At 47.9% G+C, this 17903-nt stretch overlaps 2 protein-coding genes across 2 annotated transcripts in view; one reads left to right on the top strand and one right to left on the bottom strand.

Moving 5' to 3' along the window:
- Nucleotides 1-3358: 3358 nt before the first annotated feature.
- On the top strand, nucleotides 3359-5243 carry IL12A (interleukin 12A). The gene is made up of 5 exons (XM_010716985.3): nucleotides 3359-3646; nucleotides 4444-4551; nucleotides 4657-4698; nucleotides 4792-4896; nucleotides 5076-5243. The coding sequence occupies exons 1-5, from the start codon at nucleotides 3458-3460 to the stop codon at nucleotides 5241-5243; spliced, it is 612 nt and encodes a 203-aa protein (XP_010715287.1). The 5' UTR covers nucleotides 3359-3457.
- Nucleotides 5244-7351: 2108 nt separating this feature from the next.
- LOC104912720 (caspase recruitment domain-containing protein 8-like) overlaps nucleotides 7352-17903 on the bottom strand; it is a 17788-nt gene continuing 7236 nt past the window's right edge. The window contains exons 2-16 of the mRNA XM_010716984.3: nucleotides 16272-16303; nucleotides 14800-14853; nucleotides 14271-14342; nucleotides 13749-13778; nucleotides 12478-12528; nucleotides 12345-12388; nucleotides 12183-12232; nucleotides 11650-11870; nucleotides 11325-11575; nucleotides 10534-10668; nucleotides 10089-10227; nucleotides 9880-9933; nucleotides 9675-9758; nucleotides 9014-9286; nucleotides 7352-8412 (exon numbers count right to left, since the gene is read on the bottom strand). Coding sequence (XP_010715286.1) covers nucleotides 8396-8412; nucleotides 9014-9286; nucleotides 9675-9758; nucleotides 9880-9933; nucleotides 10089-10227; nucleotides 10534-10668; nucleotides 11325-11575; nucleotides 11650-11870; nucleotides 12183-12232; nucleotides 12345-12388; nucleotides 12478-12528; nucleotides 13749-13778; nucleotides 14271-14342; nucleotides 14800-14853; nucleotides 16272-16303 — 1507 coding nt within the window. The 3' untranslated portion in view covers nucleotides 7352-8395. The remainder of the gene's footprint in view (nucleotides 8413-9013; nucleotides 9287-9674; nucleotides 9759-9879; nucleotides 9934-10088; nucleotides 10228-10533; nucleotides 10669-11324; nucleotides 11576-11649; nucleotides 11871-12182; nucleotides 12233-12344; nucleotides 12389-12477; nucleotides 12529-13748; nucleotides 13779-14270; nucleotides 14343-14799; nucleotides 14854-16271; nucleotides 16304-17903) is intronic.

Below are 17903 nucleotides of genomic sequence, written 5' to 3'. Positions count from 1 at the left end.
TTTCAGACAGCTGCAAGGATAACTTCCCTGTGAAGATAAAGCAGCCCTTAGGACAGAGATGTGCTTTTTAAGACAGATGCTTCCTGCTAGGCACATTTTATTGGGTTCCCCTTTTTTTCTCCCTTTTCTTTGCGTCCCCCAAAGCAGCACTTTCTGCACAGCATCTCCCTGAGCGCCGGGGGAACTTACAGGAGAAAGCATGGAGAACTGCAGCACAACACACACACACCGTTTGGCTTTCATCCCTCCTTTGCTCAAAGGGAAAGGACACTAGGGTTCAGGAGAGCTACGTGCTGCGGGGTCCCGGGAGGAGCAGCCCAGAGGGCATCCCCAAGGAAAAGCCACCGCCTGTGCTTGCAGTCGGAGCTCGCTTCCCTGCAGGAGCCCAGAGCAAGGAGTTTCTCTTCCTCCTTATTGTAAAGCAGAGCAAAACCCACGCGTGTGGGACCCCGCTGCCAGGCTGGGAGCTGGGCTCTCAGCACTGAGCTGGTTCTGCTGGTTCCTTTGCCAGCTGTGCCGAGCTCACTCCGAGCTCTGCTGTCACCAGCAGCCCTGTGGATGGATGGCCAGCCAGCAGGGACAGCTGCCACCACGCTCACCTCGCCCCTAGCTTCCTAACAGCAGTGCTTTAGGGGAAGGAGCGCGTCTTCAGAAGAAACACAGCAAGTTTATAAAAAAAGGGAATTGCAGAGTTTCGGGAGGATCAGCCAGGCCAGCAGCAGCAGGCGTTTCCAGGCAGCTGCCAGATATGGGTGTCGGGGCTGCCCCAGGTATCAGCTCCATCCCATCCCTTTATTCGTGCCCACATTTACCTCTCATAAGGGGATGAGGCATCCCAGGAGCAGCGTGCCTGTGCCCGATGTGTGCAAGGCCACGTTTCTGGGTGCCCAGCCATACAGCTGTGTTCGTCCCTCTCCATGGTTAAAACCACCCCATCTGGCAGTTCAGGGTCACAGAACCTAGGAGAGACAGAGAGAAAGGGATGTGAATGGGATGGAAAAAGACACCCAGAGAGCAGAAACCGTGCAGAGCCAGCACCAGCCACTTCCTGCCAGCCAGGCAGTGATGCACCCCTCCAGCTGTTGGCTTCAGCATTAAGCCAAAAGCCCCAGGCTCAGAGCTCACCCCCATCCCCGACCCTTCCTATTTTCTAGCCTGCTCACAGAGCAGCCCTCCTCCTCACACACCTGCAGTTCACCTGTTCAAATCCACCAGGAGCACCTGTGTCTGCATGGTGCTCACTCCCAGCAGAGCTGTGGGGATCAGCTATCTGAATAGGAACCTTCCAAATAAATTACCCAGAATCCTAGAATGGCCTGGGTTGAAAAGGACCACAATGATTATCAGTTCCAACCCCCTGCTGTGTGCAGGTCACCAACCAGCAGACCAGGCTGCCCAGAGCCACATCCAGCCTGGCCTTGAATGCCTCCAGGGATGGGGCATCCACAGCCTCCTTGGGCAACCTGTTCCAGTGCCTCACCACCCTCTGGATGAAAAATGTCCTCTCAGGAACAAAAATAAAATAAAATAAAATAAACAATCTATCCATGAGAGAAAGCCTCCGTGTGTTCTTGGAGCTGGGAGAAAAACACCAATTATTCCATACAAGCATTCCTCACTGCAGCACTTTGCAGATCACAGAACCATAGAATGCATTGGGGTGGAAGGGGCTACAAGGATCACCCATTCACACCCCCTGCTGTGTGCTGGCTGCCCCCAGCCCCATCCTGAGCACCCCCTGGGATGGCTGGCAGTGCCTCACCACCCTCTGGTAAAGAATTTCTTCCTCACATCTGATCTAAACCTCCCATCTTTTAGTTTAAAGCCATTCCCCCCTTGTCTAGATCTTTTTATGTAGCTGTGATTTAATTTATCGCAGCTTTACTTACATATATATAATTAATGCATAATTATAGATACATACATAAGTATTACACAGTTATATGTAATTATAATTACAGGAAATAGGGTCTTCCTACAAACAACCCCTCTGTTCCAGCTTAGGACGTGCCCACACGCAGCACAACATCCACACAAGGCTCTGGGATTCAGTTTGTAGGAAGGCAGAGAGCCAGCCAGCCTGGACATCAAGTGTCAGTGGCACTGCCACCCACTGTTACTGGATCCACCAAGGAAAAGCATCATCCAGTTGCCTTAACTGCAACCCCATTGCAGTGCTACAGACCCAGAAAGGTGTAGTAGAACTGCGTAAGTGCACAAAGGAGACAGCCCTGCACTGCTTTCATAGCACTAGTGTCATCCCACCTCTATAACCCTTCCTCTGCCTGATGAGATCAGCATGAGACTAAGACATACTACGTAATAAAAAACACATGGGCTTTCCTGTTTTAAAGAACTTGCTTTCATTTTTTGATGCAGCTGATACAGGAATATTCTCATTGCTAGATCCTAACGCCTTGTGCTTTGCTTCGAGCCAAACCTATAGGAAACATTCCCCATATTCCCAGCAGGATGCCACGTTGCAGGAGGGCAGGGAGCACAGAAAATGGCACAAATGAGCTGTTTGTAAACCATCATTTGGAGCAACACATCTGGTCGGGCACTGGGACAGCTGCCCAGGGAGCAGAAGGATCACCATCCCTGGAGGTGCTCAGAACTGTGGGGACGTGGCGCCTGGGGACGTGGTTATGGGCATGGTGGGGTGGGGGTTGGGGAGCTGAGAGGTCTTTTCCAGCCTTAGAGATTCTAAAGGTAAAAGCTCAGCTTTCAGCTCAACACCAGGCACAGCAATGGAAAACACAGTGAAACTAGAAAGTCATACACCAGTGTTCTAGCAAAGCATCTTCTGACACATCATCGCCTTCTTAGGGGAAATAAGATGTTCATTAAAATAAAATGAATCTGAAAATTCAATATAAAGAAAGCCCTTGATTCATCCTGCTGCTTTCTAAGTGCACAGGAAAACTCCCACTGACTTCATGGAAAGTTCTCCAGGGCCCCTTGGCAGGGCAGGGTGGGCGGCCATCACGTACAGCATGAGCTAATGGTGAATCCTTGGTGCCCCAAACCCACCGAGGCAGGCTTCCAGTTGGCTTATATGCACTGCTACCAACAGCATCTCATCGTTATCATATTAAAGCTTAAAAACGGAAAGCTTATTTATGTGTCGGACACGTGCTTTAAACACCCCTGTTCTCCCTTTAAAGCCATCCCCTTGCCTATAGTTATCAGACAGCATAAGAAGTCTCTCCCCATCTTTTTGTACGTTCCCTTTAAGCACTGGCAGAGGCTCCCTTTAAGCACTGAAGGAAGGGCAGCCCCCCCCTCTCCTGTCCCCATGCTGCCCCAATGCCAGGACCCCGCGGGATTCCCAGCCCTCAGCTCCCCGAGACACCAATACAAAGAAAAAGGGGAACTCCTGCTCCTCCACCGACATAAAAGCAGCACAGCCCCTACAGCAGCCACCGATCCCACATCAGTTTCATTGGGCAGAGGCATGGCAGAGCACAGCATCAGGAGCAGAGCAGCACAGCTGGGGGTCGGGCGCTGGGTGCTGCCGGCTGTGCTCTGCCTCCTGCTGCCATCCACGTGGGCACTGCCTGCTCCTGCCCACAGCCTGGCCAAGGGACTCAACTGCTCCAGGTCACTGCTGGCTGCTGCCAACGAGGCACTCCTGCAAGTGCAGGTATGAGAGGGGAGGGATGGTGTCCAGCACGGAAGGGTTGGTGCGTGGGATGGCGCATAGCCAGGCAGGGGATTGATGGCACCCAAGATGGTGGGGATAGAGGCCACAATAGTGGGGATGGTACATACCTAGCCAAGCAGGAGACAGGTTGGTGATGGTGTCCAGGCAAACGATGTGTTGGTGAAGGCACCCAGGATGATGGGGATGGTTTCCTGATGCTATCCAAGCAGGAGAAATGTTGGAGATAAATTCCAGGCAGGCACGTACATGCGCTCTCAGCTCGGGGAGGTCTCCTTCTGAACTCCCAGCAGGACTGTAACTGCTCCTACTGCCCACCCACACAATCAGCAGCACCTGTGTTTGCACAGGTGTCTCTCAGTCCTCATCCACTGCAGCACAGTGCTAAGCAATTGGACTGCTTGCTTTTGAGCACCTGTTTCTCTAACGCCTCTGCAGAACTGGCTCTGCAGACACCTGCTCCCAAGCTCGTTGCATTTGTATGCTGGTGCTCTGGCTTTGCTTTTACAGAGCCCTTCAGCTCCTAAATCCCCACCAAGATGAGAGTTTCTGCCAAAGTCCCCTCCTAGAGTTGCAAGCTTCATCTCAGAAAAGCACGAAAGAAAACCACTAAAGAGTTTCCCAAAGTTGCAGTGTATCAGTGAGCACTGCCTCTATTTTCTTTTTTTCACTTTCTAGTGCTTTATATTCAGCACAAACATTGCATTTACTGATTTTGAGACTATTTGCTGTTTTCTAAAGCTGACTCAATTACCCTTTTTTCCCACTTTTTAACACAGAAACAGGGGGTACTGGGATTTGAATGCACCCTTGAAGAGGTCGATCTTGAAGATGTCACCAACAGCCAAATCAACACAATAAAATCCTGCATATCTGAGGATACAGGGGTAAAACAAAAATAACCAACTTTCAGCATCATATTTTCTCCAGCAGCCGTATAACACATTGTCACTAAATGAACCTGTATCATTTCTTCTTTCATTTATTTGCAGGCTGGAAAGTGTCCAGTACTGGAAAGTTCTACTTTAGATATGGTAAGCTGTGAGCTTCTATAGAGAACCTTTGTTTAGCACTTCTAGCACTTAGCAACAAGTTCCAGCATCTCAAATTAATTCTGACTTTTGCAGAGCAAATGCCTGCAGGGGATCTACGAAGATCTGAAAACCTACAAGGCAGAGCTGTGGAACCTCAAGGATCTGAGGGTGCTGACATCCATTGATGACATGATGCAAGTAAGCACTTCCATCTTGTTCCTTCCATCTTTAATGGGGTTTTAGGAGCAGTGTTGTGTTGCGCAGTTAGTCACTGGGGAGCTGGGAGTTTGGAAGGTCGATACTGGTTTTCCTAGGAGTAAAACTGGAAGATGTTAAGAGCTTATTTATCCCTCCACTGACCTCCCTCCCCGCTGCAGGTCCTGCAGCCCCGCAGCCCGGCCACGCCGCAGCCCTCGCCCAGCACCATCCTTGGCTCCTTCCAGGGCCGCATGCGGCTCTGCGGGGTCCTGCACGCCTTCTGCCTGCGTGCCGTCACCATCAGCAGGATGCTGAGCTACCTGAGTGCCCTCACTGCAGAGACGTAAGAAGAAAATGCAGCAGCACGGCCGTCCTGCTGTACAGTTACTTATAAACCATGTTCTGCTGTCAGTGCCTTTGAAGCTAGCGCATTCAACTTCTAAACCTGGGGACAGTAAGCTGTACTGTATGAGAACGTTCTCAGACCACCAAATGCTCAGCTGTTACTTGTCTTCAGTGTTTTATTTATTCAATCGTAAGTTCTGAAATGGATATTTATAATAATCCTGGTTTATTTATGATGATGCTCCTTATTTATTCTATTTATTGCCTAATAAAACTGAAGTTGACATAAAAGCTGCAGTGACCTTTTTTTGTTGTTCCTTGAGATATCACACACCTCAAGGAACACAGTATATTCTATCCTATTAATAGGACAGAATCACACTGATCAGACTTCTAATGTATTTTGTATTCACAGAATCATTAAGTTGGAAAAGAGCTCTCAGATCCCCAGCACACCCCACCATGCCCACATCCCTCAGTGCCACATCCCCACGGTTCTGAACACCCCCAGGAAGTGCTTGACCACTCTTCAGAGAAGAAACATTTCCTAATCCCCAGCCTGCTCTCAAATAAGCAGAGTACCGTGGCACCACTCAGCACTGGGATCATATCTAGAACTCCCATTTTCCTCGTTCCTCACGTCAGCTGTGCTCCTTGTGGCTTTGACTCTCCAGGGGGGTTTTGTATCAGGTGTGTTCAGGTCACCAGGTGCTGCCTAACATACATATTTTGAGAGCAAAAGGTTTCAGTTAGGAAGCAAAATCAGCTAGCTTTGCAATAATTGCCCCTTTAGAACTATTTGTTTGTTTGTTGCTGGAGCCACATCAAAACTACAGGCTGAAATTGGGTGTGCAGACAACAAAACCTCTTGTTGATGACAACTTACCTCCATGCTTCACAGCTAATATCTGATCCTGCTGTGCAGCCAGGCAGCTGGGCACAGCCTTTCCCTTTCATCTCTTCCATTGCAGATAAAATCTTCCTCTCTTCTTGCAAACCCATTTGATGTTGTGTGTTTGGAGAGATTCATATTTAAGAACCTAGCTAAGAAATAACCACTGAGGATATGCAAACATCCTTGTTCTCAGTGCCATAATTCAGAAGAAATTAACTAATTGGGTAGTGAGCTTAGAAAGGTAAGGCATCACACTCTCCAACAAAAGCATTTGGTGTTGTGAATTACCATCTGCACTCACTAGAACCACTTGCTAATGGTAAAACTAGCATTGATATCCTGGAAAATGTATCCTCCTAATGCTCTCTTTTATGAGATAAATTGTTTCATTCTTTAATATGGCAGAACTGCATAACGTCACCTGCATTTTTATTATTAGTGGCTGGTGTTGCACATGGAGAACAACAGCTGTTTCATCATTTCTTAGCATGCAGAGAAAACCTTTTGTCATTTTGAAACAAAAACTGAGCTTCAGTTGAAAACCCAGGGAAAGATGCTGAGACAAGCACCCTCCCACTCCCTCTTCCAAGCTCACCACTGCTCTGCTTGCTTCCACGGGGTCTCTCACCACAAAAGCAAAGAGAAAGCAGCAGCTGACTTGAAATGCTGTAAGAGAAGTGAAAACTTCAGCAGCAGTGAGAAGAACCACTGACCAGCAGGAATCTGCCTGGTGAGATGGGGACACTGGCATCGCCCTGGCTGCTGCAGGGAGGACGGCTTAGGTTGGAAGGGACCTTAAAAGCCCATCCCGTTCCAACCCCATGCTGTGGGCTGGTTGTACCCAGCCAGCTCAGCTGCCCAAGGCCCCAACCACCCAGCCCTGAGCACCCCCAGCTCCTCTGGGCAAGGCACCCTGTGTCCCTGATGGCAACTCTCATTCGCTTGCCTCAGAGAGAAGAGCCAAGGGCAGCTCCACAACGTGTTCCAGTGTCCCAGTGTGTGTCCCCTAAATCCTACAGCAGCAGAAGAGCCCCCAAGGGATGCACACGTCCCCAGGAAAAGGCCTGACCAGAAACACCATTTGACCAAGGAGAGGAGCACAAAGGGGTGAGAAGTGACATACAAGCAGCAGACAGCTGTTAAGAGCTGTATCTCAGCAGACAGCTAAAAATTAAAAAAAAAAAAAAGGAAAATACATTAAAAATTACACATAAATAGCCAAAATGTTCTCTTTTTAATCCTTATATTTAAAAGTATGTTTGTTTGTTTGTAATTCCATAAACATACACAGCAGGAGATGATGAAAAGAACCACGTATCTGCAAACAGGACACTCCCTGGCCATCATTCTGTTTAGCAGTAACATTATTTTCAGATCTTTTACAACTGTGTGCGACAGGTCCTGCCCTCAGGATAACAACCATCTTGGAGACTCTGATTTTCTCTATTTTAGCTTAAGCCCCCCCCCTGTATTCAAGTTAAAATTAATCACGTAAAAAAAGACGTATAAAAAGTTCATAGTACAAAAAAAATCATACAACATAAAAAAAAAAATCTCATAAAAATTGAGACAGACTGTACAGAGAGAAGAAAATCCCACAGAAGATTCAAAGCTGCCTGTAGTTCTTAATGGTGCTACTGTGAAAGTGGTCTTCGGGTTTAAGAAAACAGAACCACAGCTCAACGTGAGTGCATGGGGATGCGTACAGTGGCTGTGTATAAACAGTGATTCTGCAAAGGAATTTATCTGCAAGTTTAAGGTTTCTTCCCTGTTCCTAGGCATCTCTGAGCAATACAATGTACCTCATGATTTTGACAGTTTCATTATTTTAAGGGGATGAAAGTTTTGACACAACTTTTCTCCCTTGTCTTTCCCTGATTCAAATAAAAATGTTTCAAGATAACAGTCATATACCTGATAAAGGTAAACCCATTTCTCCCAGTGCTCGTTGCCTTTTAGGATTGGCTCAAACACGACAAGATTCAGTGGCAGCTTTCAGTTTTGGGCACATCAAGCCTGGCACTTCAATCCAGCTGCAATGACTGGTATCCAAACATGTGAGTAATGATTCCCAAAATGCTACTTACACTTACGTAGGTGCAAAATTTCATTCACATTTCTTTTGAAGACACTCTAAACTTTCCGCTGACTGATTACGATTTGGATCTTCATCACAATGAAATCCCAGAAAATAGCTTGAGAAGTTTAACCATTTGGGTGGGGAAAGTTCCTGAGCTTCTCACCGGCTTCTCCAACTCATCACTCAGCCAAAAAACCTGGGGAAACGAGCATGCACAAGCACATAGACATTATTTCATCTCTAGAGGTCATTACAGTATTGAATAACAAGTTCATAAGGACCTACAGCAGTGCAGGGCCATGGCAATAGACATGTCTGCTAGGGTCAGATGAGTGAGGGAATGTCAGCAGTGATCCTCACTTTGAAGCCAGGTTCCTTTTATGGAGAGTAAAGTGGGAGCAAAGTTTTGCTAGCTCCAAAGCCAGAATTTTTCATTATTATTTCTTTGGAATTCTTATTTTTTCTTTGGACTCCCTCACAAATACCAAGAATTTGCTTAGGCATATAATGCCCATTAGTCCTCGGTCCCACTAGTCAAGAGGATTAGGTCATGGTCAAGTATTCTGAATGTAGGCAGGAGAAAAACGTTACTCATTTTATAATATAATATCATTTTCTGAAGGGAAGTAGGAAAATGTCACAAGAAAGAAAATTGTCATCAATATTAGAAGGGAAACAATTTTGAGTTACACAAGAAAATGTGTACTGGGTATTTAGTGAACTCTCTCTGACTCTGGTACTCTTAAAACACATCTGAAACTCAGTGATGTAATTGCACAAATACAGCAAGCTGATACCTTCTAGTGCTTGCACTATTTCATATGACACTTTTTCACGGAGCCTATTGCACAAGGCTTGTGCAGTTCCATTGCTTTGCTCTCTTTCTCTCCACTTGCTTAACATCAGAAATTTCTGGATATTGACTTCCTCTTCGTTTGCTTGAATCTGCTGAATGTCTTTCATTTCCATCTCAAGACATTCAATGGCAATTTCCTTCCACTCCACGCCAAACAACTTTGCAATTACCATCAGCTGTTGATCAGTTAGCAAGCTTCTGCTTTTAATTCCATCTGAAAAGACAGAAAACAAAAATCAGATCTAATATTGCTCATCTGATTAGATTTCTAATTTAATGACGCTGTTGATTCTGTGCAGGGGACATATAACAATGGGGGTCTTATTAGCCAGGCAGTCAAAACCGGATTAACTGCAGCCAAGCACTGCAGAAAATCACCTGAAGAACTCTGAAGGCTCATAAAGACACCAGCTTCTGAGTAACTGCAAGGTTACATGGACTAAGCACTTTTCCTTTCCTCTGTCACCGTTTACTCATGAACTGAAGTTCTGAATGATGAAAGCTCTCCCTCTGGTGGCTACATGCACCCCTCAGTAAATCCCTACATGATTATTTTTGCTTATTCCCAGACTTGGCATTTTAAATGACACAGAGATGCTTACCCGTATAATTGTTAGACCTTTGCTTTTTGCTACAGTGCTTCTCTTCTTCAGAAAAGCTGTTGGTTGATTTCCGTCTTTTGACACCTAAGGAGCAAAGCAGAATTGATGTTCATTCATTCATTGCACTTGCATATCACTTGAGCAACAACAGCAAGCAGGGCTCATAGAAAACAATAAAATCTGAATCAACTTCAAATTGACTTACTGCTTGGAATTCTTGTTTGCTCGTTTTTGTTCTGATCATAATGTATCCAGTCACCTGGAAAACGGTTTTCAAAGAAAAACAAAGGGTGAAGTAGGAATCCCCATTGTTGTGAAGGTATTTAATGAATCTCATCTACAGGCAGCACTACTCCCCAGCTCATGCTTCTTTTCAGCTGGAACAAACTGCTAGCCAAATCACAACATGCTTACTTTCTCTTAGTTTTGCTTTCCACACAACTGCATCCGAGTCCAGTTCAACCAAAGATAAGGTGAAATCATCAGGTTTCTCAAAATAGACTTCAATGTAACTTTTCAGCTTCAAAAGAGATCCATCAACAAATTCGATTTCCTGTAAAACAGCAATATTTTTAAAGCAGATTTTCATCCAAACATGAATTAAACTGGAGGGATGTGGATGCAGACCAAACTCTGGTCTACCCCACGTTTTGCCATTGACTTCAACAGTGTAAGGATTTCATCCCTAAGCTTTAGGTCTCTAAGAGGCAAATGCTTTCTACAGTGATGGCAAATGAATTCTGAAAACTGCCCTTACAGCCAGTGCATGCCCTGCTCTCAGCAGGAAAAGGAAAGTATTTTCTGTCATGTTTCAAATCAAGCTGTGATGTACCAAATGATGCTTACATGGAGAACTTACCTCTGGAGTTATTTCAGCTTCTGGTTCACAAATTAATCTGTATCTCTTTCCGTTCTGTAATAATTTCTGGCACACAGGGGGTTTGTCAATTTTAATGAATTTCTTTTTGGAATGTTTTACTGTTCTTGATATATCCTGAAATTTTAAAAACATGATACATTACTCCTATCGCTAAGGGAACTTATATTTACAACCCACATTGCTCCACACAGCTCCTTGTGTCCTTCTGCACCCATCCCTACAAAATGCCACACAGCAAACCTTACAAAATGCTCCATACTGAACACGTAACTTGTGGGGATAGTGAAGATTCCTTAAAAAATAGAGAATTACACTACATTAGTGAAGGGCTTCACAATCCAAATGGAAACAAGTGTTATTAGCTGCTGTTCCTTCCCATGCTGGTCTATGAGGGAATTGTTGAGAGTACAAGTGGTGCAAGTCCTGAGCTCTGTGAATTTTCCAAGAATATCCCTTGGACTCACAAGGACAATCGAGTCTGGCTCTGCGTATGACCACACAAACCCAAACCCTCTATCTCAGGCCAGTGTCCAAACGCTCCTTGAGTTCCAGCAGCTTCAGGCCGTGCCCACCGCCCTAGGGAGCCTGTTCCACGCCCACCGCCCTGTGGTGAAGAACCTCTTCCCAATTTTGATGGCAAATTTTCATTTTTCATGCTTTTCACAGCACCGTGCGAACAAGCAGGTGGGCCGGTACAGCCGCTTACATATCAAATCCTTCCCTTCATATTCAGCCTACGGTGAGAGAAAACCCGCCGTGACAAACCCAACCTTGATGAAGGAGTCGTTGTTCGTCGCCACGTAGACCCGGAACAGCAAGGAGGGGTCGTCATCGATGGCCTTGTAGAGGATGACAACTCCGTGGTAGAGCAGGGGCTCCTCACTGCGGATGAGCGGCCCGACGGGGGACAGCGAGCTGACCAGCCACCGCACGTGTGAGGCCGAGAAGTCGGTGGACGGCTCCATGGCCGCACCTGCACCCTTGATGTGCAGCACCTTGAAGGCCGGATGGGAGCCACCATCTGCGGGGACACGGGACGGCACCGTCAACACGTGCGGCGTGCTCCAGCCTGCCCACCTCCATCACAGGACTCACCGCCCAGGCAGAGGGAGTGCGGGAAGGCGATGGAGGTGAGGGCGGAGGGCGCCTCGCAGCGCACGTCGAACAGCGGGCCGCCCACCACCCATGGTGCCTTTACCAGCCCGGCGTATTTGCTCCAGGACAGCAGGGAGTAGTTGATGGTGACCGCCTTGTTCACCTCAAAAATCAGGCCGGTGACACTGCACTCGTATGTGCCTTCTGCATCCAGCTTCATCCTGCCCAGACAGACCCACGTTGCATTGCATGATTGCTGTTGTAATCATTTACAATTATTAATATTAATTATTGCAACGAGATGCACAGGAAGCCACCCTGAGAGCTGTCAGACAAGGATCTACAGGCAGCTGGCGTAAATTGCTTATTTTTCAAGATCTGGGGGCATCTTTCTTCATTGCTATAAATGTATTTGTGCCGCAATTTTTTTCCCCATTGAATTAGAACGGAGAAGTATCTTGATCAGCACACCATAAATGTATACCCATTAAGCATAAATGTATACCATAAAAAAAGAAAACAAACAAACATACAAATATTGTCCTCCAGAAAGCTTCCTAGGGGTCACTTGCTCCCTCTGGGCCTATATAAACAGATAAAATAAAAATAGATATTTAAGAAGCTGGTGAGAAAGTAGCATTACAATTTGCAGATTCTCTCATGCAAAACGTGTGGGTTTCTTTTTCTAAACCTACATTTTCTTTTCTGCAGTGCTCACAGTGGGGCAGACAGTCTGCTCCTAGCAAGAAAACAGGAAAATCAGCTCATTAAAACCAAAAGATTAAATGCTCAAGGAAAAAACAAGCAACACCTTCAGAGTTCTCTTACCATCTGATTCATTGCAAACTGGCCGTGATTCTTTCTTTTCTTGTTCTTCATCTGCATAAAGAAGTGTTAAATGTTCTCGTTAATACATGTTAATAGCAAAAGATCTCACTGAGAAGGGCCACCTGTGGCTTTTACACAAGGGAAAGGACAATGAGGACAGAATGGGGATGGTTGTCTCTGCTCCAGGCTCTGCCCATCCCAGCTTTTTGGGATTTGCAGTGTTTGCACTGCTTCTGCCCACGGGGGTGTGCAGTGGTGCACTGTGCAGCAAATACATCCCGTAGCCTCCAGGCAGCCCGCTGTGCAAGGACAACCCACCCACTCCATTCCCCCGCTGTAACAAAGGAATACTAAGGAGAGTATTCTCAAGACTACAGTGTCTGTGCCAGCTCCACACAGCCTGGGCATGAAGCTGAGCACCTGGATATAGGATTTCTTGAAAGCTCGTAACTCTCACAACTTGCCCACAGTACTGGGAATTTTTTTACAGGGGAGGACCCATCCCCAGGATGGTCTCACCGTACCCAGCACCAACTCCAAACACTGAATGGAAGCTGTGCACCACCTCACAGTGAGAAGGGAGCCATGCTACAGCAGCACACTTGTCCTCCTTACACAGGTTTACAAATGCCTGAACCAACCTCACCAAAACCCAACACAAAAGCAAGCGAGCAGAGTCGAGATATGGGGCAAAAGTTTTTGGCCTGAAGGGCTGAATTGTGCAAAAGCAACGGGCAGAGCTCCTGCCATGAGGCATTATGAAATGCAAAAAGCACCCAGCAAATGCGGTCCTTGCAGGCAGGCTGCCCAACCAGCCTGCTACATCAGCACCTCCCAGGTAGGCAGATGGGAGAGAGGTAGACGATCCATTATTATCTATGGGAAGCGCCTGGAAAATATCATGGAAACACCCAGGCAATGAGCTGGATCCCAGCCTGGAGCAATGCTATTTTGGGCATGGAGCAGCAGCTGGGATTGCTCTGAGTGCCGTGCAAGAGAGGAAGTAGGGCTGAGCAGCGCAGGCTCGCGCTGGCAGTGCTGTTAATTATTTACCAGTGGTTTACACGCATCCATTCGTACCACGCATGCGCTCTGCCTGCACAACAGTGCTCTCTGCAAGAGTTTGTGCCCCGAGGAGCAGAGGCCACCGGCTGTGCCAGCACCCGATCACTGCTGCATGCCCTCGTGCATCCTGGCACAGAGCTCTCATCCATATCGGCTCCCAAACGTCCCCAAAAGCGGATATGGGAAAGAAAGAGTAGCACACTCACCTGACCGCCTTGTGTCTGACTCCTCTGTATCTGATGAGAAAAAAGCTTTCTCATTATTTAGTAAAGACGATCGATGTTGGGTGAAAACAGGATAAATAAGCTGCTCGTGGTATAACCCACACAAGTGGAAACCCACAGCCTCCTCGCCAATAACAAACGCTTCCTTCAATTCTTTCCCCGTCCATCCTGTTTTGCCACTTTTGCTGCCAACTGTTCAGCAGATTTATAGCCTCTGTGGACAACGGCTGTGGTGTACAAACATCTGCATGCATTGTGTGCGTGAGGCCAATCCACATGAGCTGCTGACCCCCATTACTGCAAAGCTCAGCACTGAGTGACTATGAAATGATGCACTCACATAAATACCATTCTGCTTTTCAACATTCAGTCGCTGGCTTAACAGTTCTGTACAATAACTCGGAGACTACTCCCAAAGAGGGAAGGAAAAAAAAACCTGTGGTTTTAAACTGAATTTACATTTTCAAAAGAGAGAAAATATGTAAACTGCAATATAATGCATACCTGAGTCATCTTCTGAGTTGCTGCTGGAGCTGCTGCTGGGGCTGCCAGAGCCGCTGCCGGAGCTGCCCTCTCCTGAACAACGGGAGGCATTAAAGAAAGCGGTGCCAAGGGTAAGTAAGAGATGCATTTAGAAGTTTAAATGCATTAATCTGGTGGGTGTTAGGTAACATGACACAGCAGGAAAAGCACTGAGCCGTGCTCAGGCAGCAGAGATCAGCATCAGAGATCTGTGGTCACTCAGAACCTTTGAAGGTGCGTCTGATGCTCAAGGTGCATTATTTTGATGTATGATGTCCCTGAACAACCTGAGGCTGTCCTGGAGGTCCCTGCACCCCCACGTGTCCCATTTCACCCAGCTGAATTTCACAGTTTCCCGTGGGAGAGGCACCTATAGGTGCTGGTGTGTACCACCAGGCTGCGATCCCAGGCTGCGGATGGGCCACGCACACTTCTAATAAAAGTCTTCTTACAAATCTCAGAGTCACGCTCAGGAGGGGCTCAGGGGGTTTCTGGTCCCACAGCTGCTCACCTGCTGGCAGCTCCTCCGCGCAGCCCGTGCTCTCCTCGCAGGAGGTCTCCAGTTCTGCAAAAGCCAGGGGTTACACATGCATGAAAAAAGGAAATTCTGTGCGCCTACAGTCAAAGCTCCCTTGCCTCAAACGTCACTTTTTACGCGGGCTCTGTGCAGAAAGAGCTGACTGAGCCACTGCCATCTGTGTGTCAACCTCCACCACTTCCTTGAGCACCAAAAATACAGCAGCTTGTATTGCTCTGAATCAAACTGCAGCTGGGCTGGGCTGCAGGGCTGTGCAAGGGCACAGAGGGTATGCAGCCTTGCAGTGGGAGGGCAGAGAGCTGCAAGGACTGGAGGGAGGGGGAGGAACAGACAGATGGACACCGACCCATGCACCCACCAGGGTGAGCATAGCAATCCACAGCTCCTGACACCCAACGGACATGAAAAAATGGAAAGAAAACCAGGCTGAAAATTCTGGAATCATGGAATCAGAGGGGTTGGAAGGGACCTCTGGGAATCATCAAGTCCAGCCTCCCTGCTACAGCACGTTCCCCACAGCAGGCTGCACAAGAATGCATCCAGGTGGGTTTTCAACAGCCCCAGATGAGGCCACATCAGAGCAAAGGGGAGAACCTCCCTCACCCAGCTGGTCACACTCTTTGTAATGCACCCAGGACACCATCAGCCTTCCTGGCCATGAGGGCACACTTTTGCAGGGCTCCTTTCCAGCAGTTCAGCCCCCAGCCTGTACTGATGCGAGCAGCTGTTCCTCCCCAGCTGCAGGACTCTACACTTGCACTTGTTGAGCCCCATCAGGTTCCTCCCCACCCAACTCTCAGCCTGTCCAGGCCTCACTGGTGTGCCAGCCACCCCTCCCAGCCCCATGTCATCACTGTAAGAAGTGGCAACGAGGGACATGGTTAGTGGATATAGTGGTGACAGGCTGATGGTTGGACTTGATGATCTTGGATCAACCTTAATTATTCTGTGATTCTATAATTGCCAGCCAAGAGGAACTGCAGAGACACGCCAAGGACCAGCATCCCCTGTCCTCCATCCCACCCCAGGGATCCCAACCTCGGCACACACACCTCAGCACTCAGAGCAGGGCATTACAGATCGAGCAGAACAAATGATCGCACACTGAATTTGCTGCACAAGGTCTCTGGCAGGTCCAGCACTGCTGGTGGTGCTCACTGAGCGCTCCAGCGTGGATGCACAGAGGTTTGGCAGTCACCTACTGAACTGTCAGTGCAAGGCCAATTCCTCTCTTGGCATTTTTGCACTATGCAGATAACAGGGAACGAATAAGTAACAAAGGAATATGCATTTCAAAAATAAGTATAATGTCTCAAAGATCCTACCCATGAAATTAAAGCATTGCACATTGACTTTTCTATAGGCAGTAGTGCTTTTCAATCTGGAGAATGGGAATTTCTAACACCCAGCCCATTGAAGCCCTGTATTTCTCAAAGTTACCGTACCGTGCTCATCTGCAGAGAGGGATTCGATTCCGCTGGAAGACAAAATGGGACATGCATGAGAAGACCTGGCAATCCTTTGCCACCTTTTCATCCAAGCCAAAGAATGTGAGGAAAGCAAGCAGGTTTTAAGGCAAGTTGAACAGTAATGACGGGGTGGTGCTTAAAAATGTATTTTCTTAAACGCTGCTTGTGGACTTCAGCTCTTGTCCTTGTCACAGTGCTGGGGACACCCGGCTCTGACACAGGGGTTTCCATGAGGTCAAGCCTTGATCCCCAGCCCCTTGTTCTCTCAGGAAATGAAAGGAGCGAGCACAAACAGGAGCCTAATCAACAGTCCCTGGTGGTTTTCAGCCCTTTGCTCCGTGTTCAGGCCTGAAAGAGCAGCAGGACGCAAACATTATTCATCTTCTTCAGCAATGTATGAAGCTCAGACAGACCTGATGACCCAGAAGTGGCAAATGGCTCCCACCTGACCACCTGCTGGCAGCCCGTGGCAAACCCAAGCGTATCTTCGTTGTCCTTTCTCTCCTGAGAAAGGAGATTTACTATTTCCAACTTTTAAGGACCAGATGTGGAAACCTTTCCATGGAACTCACAAAGCCATCCCAGAATAACCATCAGTAAGCCAGCAGGTGACATCCATCTGTGCTTCACTTTGCGATCAGAAGCAAACACCCAGCACGTCTGCCTTCCCGGCAGCAAGAAAAGAACCTTTACCGCTTCAGGTAGAGGAGCAAGGAAGGGAGGAAGCAAAGCAATGTGAGCAAAACAGAGATGCTGCAGTTGGATGAGGAGTACGGGTGAGAGTTCTGCTGGAATGGGAATTGTGATCACACTTGCATCTTGCAAAAACTATGCTGAGAGTACCTGCAAGGCTGGGAAAAAGCTGTGCAGCTTCGCCAAGTGCTGCCTCGCTAAACAAGGTTTGCCTGCAGATGGCTCACAGCCCTGCTTTGCACTCCTCATCAGCTAAAAAGCATGTCTTGAAGAAGAAAAATGGAGCGGGAGAAACAAAACAAAACAAAACCAGCCCTATTCAGTGTAAGAGATTTTGTCTCACGATCAATTAATTACGGAATTACTCCGGGGAAGAAATGCAGTTCCAGCCTTGTCTCGTGTCACGTGAGAGCTGCGCGGTTCTGTTGCTCAGCCCTCCCCAACCGAAAGCATAACAGCTTAACCACGTTTTGCAGGGAGAAGATAAACACTCTGCTCCCAGCGCCGTCACACAGCTGCTGCCAGCTTGGGAAACGGCCAGAGTACAGAAGGGCTGCTGGAGAATGGGGTCGGGGACAAAACCCCAGTGCTGGGAGCAGGGATGTGGAATGGTGACACGGAGCAGAAATGCAGAGCGGGAACGCTGTTGGCTCAATGAGTGCTTTTGTCTGCTGGAGGAGATGATGCTGGGGATGGCGGGCGGCAGCATGGCCGGGCCATGGTTTGAAGCAGGGGGGTACGGGGAGTAGGTGTAAGGCCGGGATCCTGCACCTCACGTCCCTGGGGGCTTCCTGGGAGGGTGGGAAGGGAGACCTTGGGCTTGGACGTGAGCCAGCAAGGGGGAGGGAACCGTTATTGGGGTGCAGCGGATGGGGAAATGGAGGGTGGTGGTACGAAATGGGTGGGGTGATGCTG

Source organism: Meleagris gallopavo, chromosome 11 (genome assembly GCF_000146605.3).
Source record: "Meleagris gallopavo isolate NT-WF06-2002-E0010 breed Aviagen turkey brand Nicholas breeding stock chromosome 11, Turkey_5.1, whole genome shotgun sequence".
NCBI lineage: Eukaryota > Metazoa > Chordata > Aves > Galliformes > Phasianidae > Meleagris > Meleagris gallopavo.
This window is presented reverse-complemented; position numbering and strand designations above follow the sequence as displayed.